Below are 19389 nucleotides of genomic sequence, written 5' to 3' on the forward strand. Positions count from 1 at the left end.
AAAATCAAATGTACAGGTATAGTATAGGTGGTACCTTGCTCAAAAGTAGTAACTAGTGGACAATCACTTAACTATGAGCCAGCAGTGTGCTACAGCTGCCAAAAAAGCCAACACAGTGTTAGGCTGCATTAACAGAGGGATAGAATCAAGATCATGTGAAGTATTAATACCACTTTACAATGCCTTGATAAGGCCACACTTGGAATACTGCATCCAGTTTTGGTCACCATGATGTAAAAAAGATGTTGAGACTTGAGAAAGAGTACAGAGAAGAGCAACAAAGATGATCAGGGGATTGGAGGCCAAAACATATAAGGAATGGTTGCCGGAATTAGGTATGTCTAGTTCAATGAAGAGAAGGATAGGGGGGGGGGACATGATAGCGGTGTTCCAATATCTCAGGGGCTGCCACAAAGAAGAGGGAGTCAGGCTATTCTCCAAAGCACCTGAAGTCAGGACAGGAAGCAACGGGTGGAAACTGACCAAAGAGAAAAGCAACCTAGAACTAAGGAGAAACTTCCTGACAGAACAATTAATCAGTGGGACCACCTGCCTCCAGAAGCTGTGAATGCTCCAACACTGGAAGTTTTTAAGAAGAGATTGAAACAGCTATTTGTTTGAAATGGTATAGAGTTGGACTAGATGACCTCCAAGGTCTCTTCCAACTTTATTATTATTATTATTATTACATTCCCATCCAAGTTCCCAAGTTTGATCCTGTTAGGGCAAAACATTATGATGCCCCCTCTTAACATAATTCTTGTGATTCTGCTTCTCTTTGTAGGATATGTGCCATCATCACTGGAGGGAGGGAAACCTTCCATCAGGCTCACGTTGCAAAGTTTGTAAAAAAACGTGTGGCTCTTCCGACGTGCTCTCGGGTATGAGGTGTGAATGGTGTGGCATCCTGGTAAGCATATTAAGGGGTAGGCAAGTCTCCAAGGAAACACAGAATAGATATATTCAAAAGAAAAGAAAGCTGTTTTCCAAAAGACCTTTACAATAACTGTATGGAACAAAACACAATATCGAAGCGTACATTAAACCGCAAAGCAGCTATTCTGGGAAACCATCATGGCCTTTGTGGGTGTTCCCTTCTTTAATAATAAAAATGGTTATTTAAATTCATAGAAGGTATTGGTACAACATAAAGCTAGAGGTTAAATGTTTAGCTTTCAGAGCAAAACATTTGTTCCTTTGAATAGCAGCATTAAATAGAAAATGCTACTTAATAATAGAAATAACCTAGAATTATTTCCACTGTTAAAAACCTAGTGAGCAGAGATGAGGATGGTCAAAGAAATCAAGATAGTGACCACAAGGATGTGACTGAACCTGATTCAGTCTGCCTATTTTTTACGGCCACCATCTTGACTCTTTTGACCACACTCTGGGGATGTCCCTGTAGCTAAGAGAAAAGTGTATTAGGAAGTTTTGGCAAGGTTTCAGCATACAAGTGGTCCTCAGTTAATAACCACTCGTTCATCAACTGTTCAAACTTACAAAAGCATTGAATGAGTGGTACTTACGACCAGTCCTTAAAGTTCTGGCTGTTGCAGTACCCCACGGTCATGGGTCACTCAACAACCAGCCTGGATTTCCACGATCATACAATTGTGATTTGCTGGCTCCCTACAAGCAAAATCAGCAGGGAATTGGAAGTCATGGTCATGTGAGGTCCTCACTTAATGACCTGAAGTAATTCACCTAACAGTGGTAACCGGGGCTTGCCAGAACTGTTGTTGCTTAGCATTCCAGACATAGGATTTTGCACTTTAGAACCGCATTGCTTAGCAACAGAAATTCCATCCTCAATTATGGTCATTAAGCAAGGACATAGGTGTGCCTTTGCTTTTACTATTAAAAACAGGCCGTTAAAGTTTCACCTGAATTAAACTTGAAAGTATTTTTTCTATTCTACTGTCAGAACTTGAAACCATCCAGACGCACAAAATATCTTTTGCGCTGTGGAGATTAAGGAAGCGAAGACGTGTGGTTAATTTTTTATCTTAATTAGCAAACAAGATAGAAAACATTCTAACGATTAGTAATCCAAAATTCCTGGATGTTTTGCTGACTACTTATTAAATCAAATAAGCTTCAGAATTATTAGCATAGTGTTTTTTTTGTGTGTGTGTGTCTCTGTGTGTGTTTGGTTAATAAATCTCTACAGATGGTAACATTTCTACTACCATGTTTTCCCAAAAATGAGACCCGGTCTTATGTTAATTTTTGCTCCAAAAGATGCATTAGGGGTTATTTTCTGGTTAGGTCTTATTTGGGGGGGGGAATTACGGTACTAAATGCATCCGTCTGGCTGACAATCTTAATTGGGGCTTATTTTTGGGGTGGGGCTTATATTATGAGCGTCCTGAAAAATCATGCTAGGTCTTATTTTCCGATTGGGTCTTATTTTGGGGGAAAGACGGTAATTATACATAGGAAGAAGGGTGCCCATTTAGTCTAGTGCAGGGGTAGGCAACCTTGGCTCTTTTATGAGTCGTGGACTTCAACTCCCAGAATTCCTGAGTCAGCCATGCTGGCTCAGGAATCCTGGGAGTTGATGTCCACGAGTCATAAAAGAGCCAAGGTTGCCTAGCCCTGGTCTAGTGGTTAAGGCACTAGGCTAGAAACTGGGAGACTGGAAGTTGAAGTCTGGCCTTAGCCATGAAAGCTGACTGAGTGACCTTGGGCCAGCCTAACTCACCTCACAGATTTTTTGTGAGGAAAATAGGAGGAAAAAGGAGCATTAGATATGTTCACCACCTTGGGTTGTTTATAAACACAATAAAGGAGGGATATTAAATAAATAAAAGTTTAAGAATAAGAAAAAGTAAGAAAGACTAATAGACTTAGTTTGGCGTAATGGTTAAAGCAACAAGTTAGAAACCAGGAAACTGAGTTCTAATCCTGCCTTAGGCAGAAAGCTGGCTGGGTGACTTTGGGTCAGTTGCTCCCTCTCAGCCACAGGAAGAAAGCATTTTAAAAATGCTGCCAAAAGACCTGTAGGGACTTGTCCAGTTGTTGCCAGGAGTCAAGACTGACTTGAAGACACACAGGAGTACACAAAAGAGGTCTGATAGCATGGAGTAGAACTATAGAGCAAGAGTAATCTTAAAAGAACAAGTAAATGTTAGCTGGTATTTCTGATGATATCAGTACATATTTTATAAATGAACAGGAAACATTCTTGTGTTCAAATGATTTCCCCATTCTTTGTAAGAAGAATATGATTTTTCTAAGTGTGAACTTTCTTCCTCCACTAAAACAGTTTGTAGTTGTGAGTATATAGACACTTGCATAATTATCAAAGCTCACATATGGATTTGGATTTGTAAGAAATTAATAGTGTCTGTAGTTACGGCTAAAAGAATGCTGACTAACATAGCACTGAAAATACAGTGATACAGCTCTGAGCTGCATAGCAGGGTTTTTTTTGGGGAAAAAAGCATTAACTTTGACAAAACTCCTACCATTTCTATTGTCTGTTTTATTGCTGCCACTGTAGAGTATCACAAACTACAGAAGACAAAAATGTAGTGCTGCAACCTGTTGGCCATCTGACACACCTTCTTGAGAACTTGATGTTGTGTTTTCTGCAGGCTCATGCTGCTTGCTATGTGATTGTGCCTCCAGAATGTACTTTTGGAAGATTAAGGAACATGATTCTTCCCCCCAGTTGTGTGCGATTATTTTCTCGGAATTTCAGTAAAATGCACTGTTTTCGAATATCAGAAAGTATACAGACAGAGACAGGTAAAGTTCAGAATGGGCCAGGTTAAAATGGTTTCATTACAACTGTTTTCTCTCTTTCTTTCTCTGCCTTTCTCTTGTATTCACATTATTATGAGTTGTTGTTAAATAATACTATGACTTGATTTGGTTTATAACAGGTAGTCTTTGTTTAGTAACCATAATTGGGACTGGAAACTTGATCATTAAGCAAAGCAATCGCTAAGTGTAGCCGTTACTGTTTTTGTGATCTTACTTCAGATTTTCTTTGCTTTACAGGCTTGCTAAGGTAGTAACGTGGGTGCTGGTCGCAAAGTTACCTTTTCATCACCTTTGTAACTGCAAACAATTGCTGACCTCGCAAAATGAGGACTACCTATAATATGTAATCATCAATGTAAATTGCTATTCTGGCAAATGATTTGGTGATTATTTTTCTTCCAAGAAACATTGACAGGTCTATAGGTTTCAAAAAAAGATATGAGTTGAAATGGCATACCCAGTTCAAAATATCAGGAAACTGTGGTTTTGGGGGTTTGGTTTGAACTCACTAAATATAAGAAAATGCGTTAACTCTTTACTGGAAAAAGAGGATGATGACAGCAAACTAAATTAATATTTTGGCAAAGTAGTAAGCCACTATAAAATTTAAATCCCTAGTTTATCAAAAATTGTATAGTACAGCCTTCCTTCCCTATGTCTTACACATAGATTGAAACAATAGTTTCCACAATTCCTAGCCAACTCACCAATTACAAATTTATAGCGGAAAAAAAGAGGTTACTATAGCACAACATGGGATAGATTTGGTGATGGGACAAATATGCAAACTTGTTTTTTACTTGATTTATTTGCTTGGATTATCCTGAAGAAACACTGTTCGGAGTCTATAGCAATATTTTGCTGCCCCCTACAGTACATCTTAGACCAGTATTTTCATTTTCAGGAAAATTTATTTATTTTATTTAGCAAATTTATGTAGCTGTCAATCTCACAAATATGTCTTTGGATGACTTATTTAAAAACATCCCCCCCCCTCCATTCAGTTATGTCAGATTCTCAGAGACTTTCTGGAAAGGTCCCTGCAGTTTTCTTTGCAAAGTTTTTCAGAAGTGATTTGCCATTGCCTCCTTCTAAGGGCTGAGAGAAAGTGACTGGCTCAAGGCCACCCAGCTGGCTTTGTACCCAAGGCCAAGAACTCACAGTCTCCCAGTTTGTAGCCTGATCCCTTAACATCACTACACCAACTGGCATGCCAGTTAAATTTAATTGTTTAATTAAAAGAAACATAAATAAAAAGCCAAGATACTTCCTTTTTAGATTTTTGGTGAGTCTTTCCCAGGGGTGTCATCCACCCATTTGTATTCTTTAAACTACAGAGTAAGCATTTCCCAACATATTACATTTCCCAATCCCTGAGTCCCTTGGGATTGGGCGGCATATAAATAAAATAAAATAAATTAAATAAATAAATAAATTACAGGTTTACCAGCCACCTCTTTTTTTTTTTTTTAACCATCAGCCAATTATCAACAGACATCAACGTTTAAATCCATGTAGGTGGCCAACTGTTGCATCTTAATTCATGTTTTCTCCCAATTCTTCTTCCCCAGAATTTAACACACCCCCTCTGAGTATGTTTCTTTCTCCTCTATGTTTCTTTTTCCTCTATGGGAACACTATTCTATGAGAAGCTAAACCAACTGATAGTCTCAGCTTTGTCCATCAGTTAAGAAAAGGGATGGCAGAACCTGGGGATGGAATCAAAAGAGGAATCAGCCTAGAGTCACTGCGTAGCCAAAAATAGACCAAATCCACTCTCTCTTGAATCCTGTTGACCCTTATTTAGCACATTTATCTTGCACTTAAGCATGAGTAGTAAAAAAAAAAAAATCAGTTAATTGGAACATCATGTATAATCCTGACATCAGCTGCCCAACCAAAACCATGTATTTTTAAATTTCTCCATGGATTCAGGAACCCCCCATAGGAAGCTGAATATAGATTTTTGCAATATCATTTTCTTCTTCGTAAAAATAATAAATAAAACTTCATAAATTTGTGCCAGGTTCTTTGATTCAGGAGCAGAATGTTCCAGGGTTAATGAAGTTTGCACATCTCTGCTGTGAAATAGTTTCATTGTGGCTGTAGGGATTTTTAATCCCCCAAGGGCATAAATGCCATTAGTATCCTGATTCAGCACTTTTCATTATGTAGTAGATGATATCAATGCAAGAAGAGCCATATTGGCAGTCCTTTTTTTCTGAATACTGCAGTGTCTTTAAAACAATACATTAACTCTGTGCATCCGCCATACAAAATGCCTTTCTCAATTTTTCTTTCCACAGATGACGATGATGACGTTGATAATTCAACACAGTCATCACTAAAAGAATCCCAGGTTTCTGCCGATTCCAGTAAGTGGCATTCAATACTAAGTAGAGATTCTCTCTAGAACGCAAAGGTTTATACACAGATAATTTGCAGGTTTTTTTTACTGTGCAAAATGTTCAATCCAAAAGATTGTCAAGAAGCTGGTGTAGAGATTCAGGAATATGACCTTGCAGAAATATGCAGGAACCCTTACCTGACCAAATGCAAACAATGAGATAACATTTGGAAGCTGGTCAGGGAGATGCCTCCTTGATTCATAATATAAAAAGGAGAAGAACCAACACAGTTCTGACTTGTTAGACTTTGTTATTATAGCCAATTTTAATGAACATTTTAGCCTTTCTTGGAGAAGATTTCCTCATATGGCCTACTAGTGCAGCTGACAGCTAGCCAGCTCTTGTTATAATTGACAATATTATTATTAAACAATGATTAACTCAAGCTGTTCGTGTGATTCAGCCCTTCAAAGTGTCTGTGATGCAGATTCTTTGAAATACTAGCTGTTATTGAATATTTTAACATCTGTAAGGTTAAAACTGCTAAATTAACCTAATATCATAACTATAAATGACATATGAAAAGAAATCCATTGCGCTCTCTATTGAATTAAATAATTGTATTTATTGTGATTGATTGATTGATTAATTGTTTGTACACTAGTTTCAGTGTGAGTTAAAGAGCGGAATTTAAATTGTACTTTTAAATATAATTGTTATTAAAAGTGTTTTTCTACAGAGTAAAACAATATAAATGTTGAGTTAAAGAGAAATAGAGAAAAGTAATAGAAAAGTGAAAAAGAAATATAGAAAAAAGTAGAAAAGGAAAAAAGAATTAACAAAGAAGTGTTTTTTGGTCTTCTTAACAGCAGTTATAAGAACTCTTATATTTTGCTCTCTCTCTCTCTCTCTCTCTCTCTCTCTCTCTCTCTCTCTCTCACATCAAAGTTTCCTTCTTTCCATTATGTAACCTTTCTAGTCTTCCGATCAATAAAATAATAATCAGTTCATTTTCTTTTTTCAGCAAAAAGTCCCTAAGGAGTTTTTAGTCTCTAATACAGCAGCTCCCAATCTTTTCTATACTCCGCACCCCTAGAATGCTTCTGATATATTCTCGCATCCCTTACAAAAGTTCAAAATAACGGCAACAAATTATGCATATACGCTATAATTTTGAAGACCCAAGTTTCTGCACCCCCTGGAATATCGTCTCGCACCCTCAGCCTGGGAACCCCTGGTCCAATAAATGTAGCAGCTGATCTTTCCCTAAGCAAACAATTTTTCTATCTCTGCTAAGACTTTTTTACCAATCCTCTGTTGTGGGTATTTCAGAATCTCCACACAGCAATGATCATTTATAAAAACAATGTGTAATGGCTTTTTTCTAGTTGTCTGTGCATTAATCCCAACTAAAAAGTTCTTGGTTCAATTGAATCTTTGTCTCCATGATTCTGTGTATCACCAAATGTATTTGAATTCAAAATGTTCTGGCTGTTTTACAAGTCCATCAGCCGTGATAAAAATGACCCTTCATGTTGTCTGCATTACATTTGTAGTACCTTTACTTAGGCTAGATAATTTTTCTGAAGTCATATATCAATGGTACATCATTTTATAAAAATTCTCCTTTAGATTTTAATGTGAATTCCAATCCTTTCGGCTACTTTTTCCCACTGTTCCAACAATGTTATGTCCCAAATTTTCAGCCAGTTTTATCCTATACTCTTTCATGTATTCATTTTCCATTTCAAATTTCAGCAAAGAGTGCATACATTTTGGCAATTACATGTTCATCATTTGTACATAATTCAAATTCTGTCTCCTGTTAATTCCGAATGTCCTGTTAATTACCTTAAATCTTTCTCTTAACTGTGCATTTGTTTGTTGTACTTTTCAGCCACGAGGTCTCCAAAAATGATTTAAAACGCTTGCATTTGATTTAAGGATGGGGATCACTTTTTTCTTTCACCTATGGCCTTCCTGTTGATTTCAGAATCTTTTCATGCACTAGATGCAGAGGTAGCCCCCTGAGCTTTTCATGCTGAAGATAAAATATTTGAAGGATCATCCCTTCCCACATTAGAATAGAATAGAATAATTAGGTGTTTTTCATTCTAAACAACTATTCCTCCTCCACATGAAATATTGTCTGCTAGGGCACAGATGCCATGTGCTTTCACAGATTCTGCAGTACTGCTTGAAGTTAAATTAAATATTAAATATTTTAAATATAAAATATTCCAAGTAGAATGCATGGTCCTATTTTCTATCCTGTGTTCTTTAACATGAACTCAATAGGTGAATAAGGAAATATGAAATCTGAGATAATCGTAGATTCTGATAATTTTCTTTCTAATTTCATAATCCTCTGAGTTTTGGATTGTGCTATTCTTTCTTCTCCCAAAATTAACTGTAGATTTTTGGGCTGAAATATAAATCTAAAACTGTCTTAACTATGAGAGAAGTCTGATTTTATGAAATCAGATTGTGTTTTACAACAACTTATATTTAAAAAGCAACTACTTAACCAGCATGTTTTTAAGACCTTTCTAATATTTTTATGGTTATATTGAATACTTAGCTGGATTTAGCATACAGTTTTTTTTATATTATTAACATTTTCAGAAATAAGGCATAAAGTAACAGAATCTCATGGACTGAGCCCTAAAACATTGTGAAGCCTCTATTAAGAAAGATTCAACATTTTTATTCCTGATTCACAGTCTGTTTTTATTAATTTTGTTTTATTTTTATATGAACAGTGTTTTGTGCACATGCTAATTGGTTTTAGTTTTTAAATTCTATGTGTTTCTGTTCTCAGAGAATTTCAAACTATTTAAATATTTCAAATTACAGTTCTGGAGGCTTATTTTACTCGTGTCAATATTTCTTTCATCCTTGGTACCTCCTAAACTTTGTTCCCTGAGCTATAAAATAGAGTTCATAGCATGAAGTGCTGAAGATCATATTGGTTTTGTCAATTTTATATGCTTTTTAAAATTGTGCTGTGACTCATTTTTTGCTGTATAAAATTAAAATTATTACTGTCTTAGGATGATGAAAATTTAGCACATATTGTCTATAAATGGAATTTGGGTATGACTGTGGATGTGAAGCTGCTTTTCTTAAGCAAGTCTAGATTGTGTGGACCATTTGAATGGAAGCTTATATAGAAATGGAGTTTAGCATTATGGCATTGATGGTTTATACTTATGAACCCCGGTGGCGCAGTGGTTAGAATGAAGTATTGCAAACTAACTCTGCCCACTACCAAGAGTTTGATCCTAATGAGGCTCAAGGTTGACTCAGCCTTCCATCCTTCACAGGATGGTAAAATAAGAACCCAGATTGTTGGGGGACAATATACTGACTCTATAAACTGCTCAGAGAATACTGTAAAGCACTATGGGGTGATATATAAGTGTAAATGATGTTGCTGTTGTTGTTGCTGCTGCTGTTGCTATGAAAACTGGCAGACTTGTATAGCCATAAATCATGATTTTGGGTAATTAACATTGGTTCTCAAGATCTGTTTGGATTCAAATTTAGATAGATCATCCAGGATTGTAAATGAAAAGGTGCCAATGCAATTTCTAAGGATTTAGAATAATGGAATCCACATGTCTTTTAAATCCACATGTTTTAAAGTTTCCACAGTTGAGAGACACTGCACTTAGAGGACTTCTGACTAATGACTATCTAGCTTCTGATTAAAAAATGTGTAGGTCTTAAACATAATTTTGTTTAATTCTCTGATCAGTGCATGATCCACTAGAGCAGTGTTTCTCAATGGGAACCTCAAGACATATGGATTACAACTGTCAGAATTCTGGGAATTGAAGTTCACATGTCTTAACGTTGCCCAGTTTGAGAAACACAGTACTAGAAGACCTCTGACTGATGACTTATCTAGCTTCTGATTAAGGAGCTTGTAACAAAGGAGAAGTCTTCATATGGTAATCTCTACTACTGGATGACAGCTAGTGCAGTCTGATAGCTCACAAGTGGAAGAGAAAATGTTTTTTAAAATACATCTGAGAAATCTTTGCTTATTTCTTATAGACCAGATGTTACTCGATGTAGTCTCTTTGACCAGTGTAAATAATAGAACTTCAATCACAATCCATTAATATTGCAATTAAGAATTACCTTTCAAATGCCTCAGCAATTTGGAAGCGTATGCTACTTAACTGTATGTCTTGTGTAATATATTAGAATACTTGTTTTTGTTTTAGGTAAGCAAATATTAAAAATATACGATGGGAATGACGCAGTAAAACGTAATCAGTATCGTCTCATTACAGTTCCGAGGATTGCAAAAAATGAAGAAGTTGTGGTAAGAATGCCAATAAACCAAATTGACTTCTCTGTTTATTGAAAATTCTGTAGAATTTATTTATGCTTGTAAGAGAGACTAAAAATTTGGACCAAGTGTTATTCTTTTATGGCAAAACAGTAATCAGTGAGAAAGTAACTACTAGCTGGTATAGTACCGACATAGATATCTGTTTTTTGGTCTCTGGTCTTTGACTGTAATAAACTTACTTGAGTTAATATCCGTTTTTAAGTTTTAACTTAATTTTCAATATATTTAACAGTGCCATGTGCGTAATGTTGCTACTTGTATTTTGAGTTTTGATTGACATTAAATGGGGAATCAATATTTGGAGGTTATTAAGTTATGCCTACTTAATGGGAGAGGACATCTGGTTACCAATTGTTACTGTACCAACAAAGGAATGGAATGGAATGGAATAGAATAGAATAGAATCTGGAAGGGACCTTGGAGGTCTTTTAGTCCAGCCCCCTGCTCAAGCAGGAGACCCTATATCATTTCAGACAAGTGGCTGTCCAGACTCTTCTTAAAAACTTCGAGTGATGAAGCACCCACAATGTCTTAAGGCAAGCTGTTCCACTGGTTAATTGATCTCAATGTTAGGAAGTTTTTCCTTAATTCCAGGTTGCTTCTCTTCTTGCTTAGTTTCTATCCGTTGTTTCTTGTATTGCCTTCTGGTACTTTGGAAAATAAATTGACCCTCTCCTCCTTGTGGCAGCCTCTCAAATACTGGAATACTACTATCATGTCTGCCCTAGTCCTTCTTTTCTCTAGACTGGCCATTCCCAAATCCTGCAACCATTCTTCATATGTTTTAGTCTCCAGGCCTTTAGTCATCTTAGTTGCTCTTCTTTGCACTTTTTCCAAAGCCTCAACATCTTTTTTGTAATGGGGTGACCAAAACTGGATGCAGTATTCCTGATGTGGCCTTACTAAGGCTTTTTAAAGTAGTACTAATACTTCACATGAGTTTGATTCTGTGCCTCTGTTTATACAAGCAAGGGTTGTATTAGCTTTTTTGGCTGCTGCCACACATTGCTGACTCACGTTTAAGTGATCGTCCACCAGGACTCCAAGGTCCCTCTCACAGTTACTGTTTTGAGCCAGGTTTTGCCTAATCTGTACTTGTACCTTTGGTTTTTCCTGCCCAGGTGTAAAATCTTGCTTTTCTCCACATTATTATTTTGTTGGATGGGGCCCATTGTTCAAGTCTGTCAAGATCTTTTTGGATTCTGAGCTTGTCTTCTGGGGTGTTGGCTATTCCTGCCAGTTTAGTGCCATCTGCAAATTTGATGAGATCCCCTTCTATTCCCTCATCTAAGTCATTTATGAGGATATTGAAGAGTACTGGGCCTAAGTAAAGCTTCTGTGAAGTTCAGTTTGATGACTGGACGTGTCCATATTGATTTCTTAGTAAATTTAAGAAAATAGATTGCTGGTTTCTTTTTTCTTTTTTGTTCTGAAATGTCATTGCAATTTCTCAATCTATTCTGAGACTTTGGAATGGCGGAATAATCTCCCATCCTAGGGTTAACTGGGTTTGTTCCCACTTAGCATTTTCAAGAACAATCTAGGATGGGATACATTGGTAATTGGGATACATGATAATGTATAATGATAGAACTTGCCAATATTGAGGAAAGATTAGAATTTCACACTTTTTTCAATCTTATCACAAACATCTCAGGGAAAATGTAACTGCTGATTGGAATTGTATATTTGACATAAAGTGAGGGCTGTATCACCATTCCATTCAGGCATATTCTTTTGATTTTTTTAAAAAACGAAGGATTTACTGTTGTAGGAGGCTGCGCTGAGGGCGTACTACATCAATGATGATCAACAAGATTACGAACTTCAGACATTCACTCAGCAGGCCTTGTTTTGTGACGACATCATTAATAGGAACGATACAACTGAAGAGGTGCAGCCGGGGTCTGTCTTCCCAGAAGCAATTCCTGAGGCTTGGGTTATCAGAGCTAAACCTAAGGAGAACGAAGTCATAAAGATTTATCCTGGCTGGCTGAAGTGAGTCATCTTTTTCTCAGCAAATTCCAAATAGGAAGACTCTTGTTGCATATTTATTGACCCAAAGAGATGCCCCTCTCCCAAAATATTACAGAAAAAAAAAATCAGCAGACAAATCAGATTAACCTTGGGTTGCTAAATCCATCAGAAACTAGTTTTTGAAGGAGTAGTTGTGCTGGGAAAAGAAGAAAGAGAAGAATACGATTAAATGGGAAGAAAGAACTGGATAAGGAAGGGAAAGAGAGATGGGGACAGAGAGAGACAGAGACAGAGAAAGTTAGAGAGAGAGAGAGAGAGAGAGAGAGAGAGAGAGAGAGAGAGAGAGAGAGAGAGAGAGAGAGAGAGAGAGAGAGAGAGAGAGCCCTGTCCAGACATAACATGGATTAAATTCTTGAAGCAAACAGCTCTTTCAAAGCAGCTGCTAATCTTCAGGCTAATCTTCAGAGGCATCCATGCCTTGCAGCAGCAAATTACTATGGTGATATCTAGCTCCTGTATAGATCTCTGCTTTTAGCAGCTGCTTCTATATTTACCATAAAATGCAAGAGTACCTCCCTCAATTCATTGATCCCTCTTATATGAAGGATACAAGAAGGTTGAAGTTGAAATCTTCCCTGCTTGGAGTTCTATATCTTGAACATATCCATGTGTCTGAACATATCCATGTGGCTTGTTTGATAACATTTCTTGTTGGCTTCCTGTCAAGTATTAATAAAGTCAGACAGGAGTTGCTAGCTACTATGGCATAATATCAAAGTACTGAGGTTATTTATTCTATAATGCCCATCTTATACACAAACAAACAACTTTTAAGAGTTAGTTAAGTACATCCAGGTAGCCACTACACTGCATTATTTTAACACCATTTAGGATATGGAAAGCTCTTGTCTTTTCCTTTTTTGTATGGTTTAACTCTACACTACCAATAATAGCAAAATTGAGATTAATTTGTAGACCCACTTTGTACCAACAGCAGGAAGGAGTCAGGCAAAGGATGGATTTCGCACAGAAATCACTTGCTTTATTTCTCTCCCTTCCCACTTTGCTGAGTGGAGAGATTGAAGAGGAAGGGATTTCAAGAGAGTAGTGTAAGTTATTTGCGTAGAAAAGGAAAAGGCTTCCGGAGCCCGGATCGGGCCGCTGGGGTGTGTGTGCAAAATCACTCTGTGGCCATGGATCCGGGCTCCGGAGGCTTGGAAAAGGCCACCGAAGCCCGGATCGGCTGTGGAGGGAGGGCACAAAATTGCTCTGCAGCCATAGATCCAGGCGGCAGAGGCCTTTTCCAGGCCTCTGGAGCCTGGATCGGGCTGCTGGGAGTCCGCAAAATCGCTCTGCAGCCACACCTGTACTCCTGCTGGCAGCTTAGAAGGAACCGGTTCTTCCATTCAAAAAAAGGTGCCGGAACGCCTTTCTGTGAGTTCTATGATAAAAAAAAAAAGCCATGGTTAGAGTGCTATAAGTTCAGGAGTCTTAGACTTTGATTATTCAGTCTGACAATAAGTATGATGTGGCCTTTTCCACCTGATACTTCTTCTTTAATGATTTACTTAGAAAATCTGTCAGATAACATAGCAACAACCTTTGCACGTTTTTTACCACTTACATAATTCTCCCACCATCCCTTGGCTTTCTGTAAAAGCACATTGTTTTTTAGGAGAACATGAGTCTCCTGCAAAAAAGCAATTGTAGTTCCCAACATTTTTAAATTTAGCCAACATCTGTTTATGCTGGTCTGAAAAAAAAACCACTTAACTTTGCATGTTGCAAAGGAGATTAGTCAGTGAATAATAGGTGAACAAGAAAAGAAACAATACGATATGTATTCACACCTGGACGATAAGGAATCCTAAGCAGCAGCAATTATTAAAATCAAAACAATATATTATATCTTTGCATTACTTTGTAATCTTCAAATTTCTTAATTCCTTAGCCAGTTTTTCAGTGTAAGCAAGAGAAATGCTAGCATTTTGTGTGCACCATTGTTCCAGCAACATCTGCCGAGATACGTAACAGCTTCCTTTGTTCTAAATGAAATACATAGTGTGATATATTGCCACACTAAAATTGTTTATTCACTAGCTTTAATCACTGAAATAGTAACTTTTAGTTTTTAAAAACAGGCAATGATTATATGCATTTGAGGATGGTTTTTAAAAAGGACCTAACTAAACTTTAACCTTGTCCTAAATAGCTATTCTTGTGTCATTGTTATTATTATTCTTTTTCATTGCTTTTTATTTTATGATTTATTTAATTTGTATTTTGCATTCCTAGATTGCCTATCTTCCGCTATGTTTGCCACCCAGAATCATTTTGCTTGATGGGCAATTATATAATCTCCAATACTAATTATAGGTGATGGTAGCTAGTCTGAGTTAAAAATCAGATTTTAATCAGCTGCAAAGAAAATGAAACGGAGCAGAATATTATAGTTTAAGAGCAAAACAAGAAGAATCTTGAAAGTCCTTTATGATTAGTATATTTATCAAAACAGAATCTTCAGTGGGTGCCGCAATAACATTAATAAATAATATGTTCAAATAAATAACAAGTTCATACAGACACTCGCCTATGACATATTCAAGTAAGGTACATGTTATATATATGTTAAGTTTTAGCAGCTTATTTGATAAACTGCAGGATCAATATCTCACAATTTCATAAACAGTTCTGTTGTAGAAAATGAGAAAATATTATATCTGTTTCTTTGATTCTCCTATCTTGTATATAAACTTTTATCCACGTCCTCAGGGTTGGAGTGGCCTGTGTCTCAATACGTATATATAAGGGAAGCACCACCGAAATGGTCATTAAAGAAGTTCTTCCACTACTTGGATACCAGGTAGGCAGTAATATAAAACTAGTTGGTTCTTCCAGGGTCTGATGAGTTAAATTTGTTTTACTTGATTTGTAATCCTACTGTGATCCCAAACAAGAGGCACAAGAAAATAGCTAGGGAATTTCGTTGCTGGTCCGTTAGAGCAGTTGTCCTCAACCTTTCTGGATTGGCGAACCAGTGTGTGGGCGGGGAGACACAATGGTTCTCTGTGAGTGGCAGGTGTGCACACATGCTCCATTTACATGAGGAGCAGGCATGCCGCCCACCGTTTCTGCGGCCCGATTCCAAATGAGCTGCAGCCTAGTACCGGGCCACAAACTGGTGATTGGGGACCCCTGCATTAGAGTTTTGATATACATCTTCTGTTTCTCCACATCCTACAAAATCTGAGGAACTAGATATTTAAATAGCTTTTTTTCTGACTGGCTGCTATGTTGACCTTACTTGATAGAAGAATGATGGGAAAGGGAAGCAGAATAGGGAAGGTCAGGATAATCACTCTCTCAAGTTATATTTTACACATTTCCTAGGACTCCCCAGAAAGCAGATGGAGGGGCTTAGGTCTGTACATTCAATCTGTCAGGATTAAAATTTATATTACGATCTTGTTAAAGGGAGTGAAGGTTACAGAGAGTGGGTCTTCTTCTGCCTAAGATACAAAACAATTTGGATTAAGTTTTTCCTACTTGATATGAGGCATGAGAAATCAGAATAAGATCCATTAGGATCCAGTTTTGGTATTTTTATAAATACTAAGTGTAATTCACATTCCTTTCTTCAGTGAATGGTGCATCTATGAGAGTTTGTCTACTGAAAACAGGCAATTCCCACATTTTTCTTTAATGGACTGGATCATGTTCTGCTTAAAGGACCCAAAATAGTTTAAACTAATGGTTAAGGCTAAGCCTGAAAGAGAACGATCCTTATCCTCTTTTCTTTTTTGTGGCTTTTTGATTTGTTTCTACGGCTTTTTGATTTGTTTCTGCATTGATTCTTGCCAAAATTAATAATCCATTGTTATTTAGCCACAGGCGAAAATGCTATTGAAGTTCTACACCTGTCTTGTTAAAGCCACAGGGACATCTGGGGCAAAACATGCTCCACTTTAGATTATTGGTGACTGAGTCCCACTCATTGTATACAGTAAATTAATATTTAATACTTTGGCACTTAATTATGCGGTGTTCAAGAAAATTTGTCTTTCAATGTCTAATAAAAGTCCACAATTTGGTGTTATTTTTCAAGGTGCAATGCAAAATGTACTATCTTTTCATATAGTAAGAAAATTGTGATGCTAAAGGGAGGACAGCTTTGGTCTTATTTCTATTTATGAATACATTTTAATTTTCTTTTTAAATCATGAAAACAGTTTTAAATCCTATAGTTTACTAGACATTTATTTTAACATATCTCTCTTTTGGCAGTCAGATTACTTCCAAAACTTCAAATTGGTGGAAGTCCTTATGGGCTCCAGACAAGGTGAGATACTGGTCATATTTATGGTTCCACTGTATTATGTAAATGTAATTTAACTTCAGTTTAAAGACCTGGATATCTGATTTTCTTTCTTTTTTTTTTAAATTGCAAGTTCCTTTTCTTCTAAGAAATTTCAATACTGGCAATTTTGACAGTTTTAATTAACAGCATGATAGCTTTCAATTAAAAAACAATCAATGAATATTTTTTAAAAATTCTCCTTAGTTCAGCGAATGGTGCTGGATGATCATGAATCAATTATCAGCAGATTACAAGACATCAGAAAGGTAAACAAGGAAACTATACAAACTCTTATGAATATTTCTAAAAAGTCATGGCACAAAGATATTTAGGCAAAATGACTGGATTCACATATGAGAAAATCCCACATAGTTGCTGACATTTCTACTTAATAATTTATCCACGTGGCTTTTCTAGCGAGGTGCTGTCACTTAACCAATCAAAAAAACTCCAGAAGAAACAAAATTCAGTATTTCACCAGTGCTGGAAGTCTGGGTTTGTTCCTCCTTTTAAAAAGCCAGTGGTTGGCAGAAAAAAAATACCTAGTAGCTCCAAATCCTGGTTTATTTGTGGAAGGAGGCAAAAGTCCTTCTTCAGAAGTAATGCCAAGCTCTTGCTTCTGGTGGTTGTGCTGGTTGCATGTCACTTATAAAATGCATTTCTGGTTTACTGTGGCCACAGCTATTGTGACCATAAGTAAATAGTTTGCTATTTTCTTCATTGTGTATTCTTGGCATAGAATTTTAAATTCCATGGTATTATTCTAAAATTATTTGGGTGCCTGTTCATACTAATGGCACTCTAATTATTTGTAGTTTTCGAACTTGTAGGACAGACTGAAAATGAACAAATAAATCCAAAACAAACTTCTCTGCTGGAGAACGATCCTTATGGTAGACAGGCTTCATGGTCTGGAAATAGCGTTTTGGCAAGATGGTTATAAAAGTCTTGACCTTCTCTCTGTATGAAATGTGTTTTAAGGTGATGAAATTTATTTATTTTTCTTACACAGACATCATTACGGCAGATGAATCAAACAAGATTTTACATTGTAGAAAACAATATATCGACTGTGCGTGTCCATCTGTTTGTTGGTGGTCTACCACTACATCTTACTCCAGAGGAATATACAAAAATCCTCAAAGATGAATTAGCCATCAAAAGTACGTCAGATAACCCCCTTCCCCCATGTCTTTTTTAATCTACATGAAATGAAAAGTGCTTTCATGTTTTGAAATGTGTTCAGATGTCATCTGTCTTTGGAATTACTTTTCATGTTTTATATACATGCTGCAACTTGTAGAAAATGTTTTAACCAAAGACTCTTAATTTAATCAGAGGCAACCACACGTATGCCCCTGACACTTATTTTTAGTATTAATAAATTGTTCTACCCTTTCGTTTTTCCTCGGATTGAATGACAGCCACTGACTTTCCATTTTTGTGTATATGATTTTACATGAAAGTATTATTAGGTGTAAATGTATTACATTTATAAGTCATTTTTAGTTTTGGGGGGAAATTGTAGAAAATAATAAGGAATACGGATTTGGTGTTAAAGTAATATCCCCTTAAGAAGAGTAGGTGCGAAGACTGATTTTTTTTTAAATTAGCTAAATTAGAATTGGCTATTTTGGATAATGAAGGAGAAGTGGAAATTTATGAGTTGAGTTCATTGCTGGGTGAAAATATATTGGATTCTCTCCTTTGTTAGACACCAACCTGACATGTTATGCAATTGTTCTGTCCTCTTTCTCCATCACATTTCTGAAAATGAATGTGGGTTTTATATATCTATCTGTTGGGTCCTCAGAAGCTCAGTTGCACAGATGAAAATTGTGCCCATGGTTTATGGAATGTTGCCCATCCAATCCTTGCTGACAGCAACTTAAATTAATAGTTAGCTTATGTGTGATTTGTGTTTGTTTAACTAACATTCCCATCAGTACTATTTGGAATTAGCTTTGTTTTATCACGAACCAGTTGATCCTATTTACTATCCTGAAGCCTTAGCTTAAAATCCATGGACAGTTTGTGTTTAAATTTCACTCATTCAAATAAACAAAATTGGCCTTTTAAAATATGTCTAAAATGAGACAGCATTAACTTATTAGCTATACACTTTTCTTTCAGTTAGAAAAAAAAGTTTTTAAAAGGGATACTTGGGCAATGATTTTTTTTTATTATTATTATTTCAGCAAATTTAGTTTCTGTGAGTCACATATATTCATCTCAAGGTAAGAATATAATGTTTTAATTCAAATTTGGCAGCTGAATTGTTGGATGTTCTGTGTCGCTTTGGTTCATGCATGGTGTATGAGAGTTACTTTACTAGCTCTTCCCCTTCCCCCTAATGCTCTTTGCATGTAGAAGCACGAGTTCTTCCCTAATTGTACTAAAATGTATTGATATTTCATCTCTTAGAGAACATTATACAAAATATCTAGTCTAGATGGTACCATAGAAAGAGGTGTTGTTTTCCCGAAATAAACCCAGTCCCCAGTGATCCTAATACTCAATGAAGTTTTAGATTTGAATGATTGAGCTTAATAGCATATGAATACTGT

General features: G+C 36.5%; 1 protein-coding gene across 3 annotated transcripts in view; it reads left to right on the forward strand.

Moving 5' to 3' along the window:
* The window catches only part of DGKQ (diacylglycerol kinase theta), an 87434-nt gene that overhangs the window by 44994 nt on the left and 23051 nt on the right, over positions 1 to 19389 (forward strand). For all 3 annotated transcript variants that reach the window (XM_039359687.1, XM_039359686.1, XM_039359688.1), the window contains 10 exons: positions 785 to 910; positions 3603 to 3756; positions 6081 to 6149; positions 10358 to 10458; positions 12263 to 12486; positions 15238 to 15328; positions 16750 to 16804; positions 17027 to 17088; positions 17835 to 17985; positions 19021 to 19059. In XM_039359687.1, coding sequence (XP_039215621.1) covers positions 785 to 910; positions 3603 to 3756; positions 6081 to 6149; positions 10358 to 10458; positions 12263 to 12486; positions 15238 to 15328; positions 16750 to 16804; positions 17027 to 17088; positions 17835 to 17985; positions 19021 to 19059 — 1072 coding nt within the window. The remainder of the gene's footprint in view (positions 1 to 784; positions 911 to 3602; positions 3757 to 6080; positions 6150 to 10357; positions 10459 to 12262; positions 12487 to 15237; positions 15329 to 16749; positions 16805 to 17026; positions 17089 to 17834; positions 17986 to 19020; positions 19060 to 19389) is intronic.

Source organism: Crotalus tigris, unplaced genomic scaffold (assembly GCF_016545835.1).
Source record: "Crotalus tigris isolate CLP2741 ecotype Arizona unplaced genomic scaffold, ASM1654583v1 scf7180000019100.1392032, whole genome shotgun sequence".
Taxonomy (NCBI): Eukaryota; Metazoa; Chordata; class Lepidosauria; order Squamata; family Viperidae; genus Crotalus; species Crotalus tigris.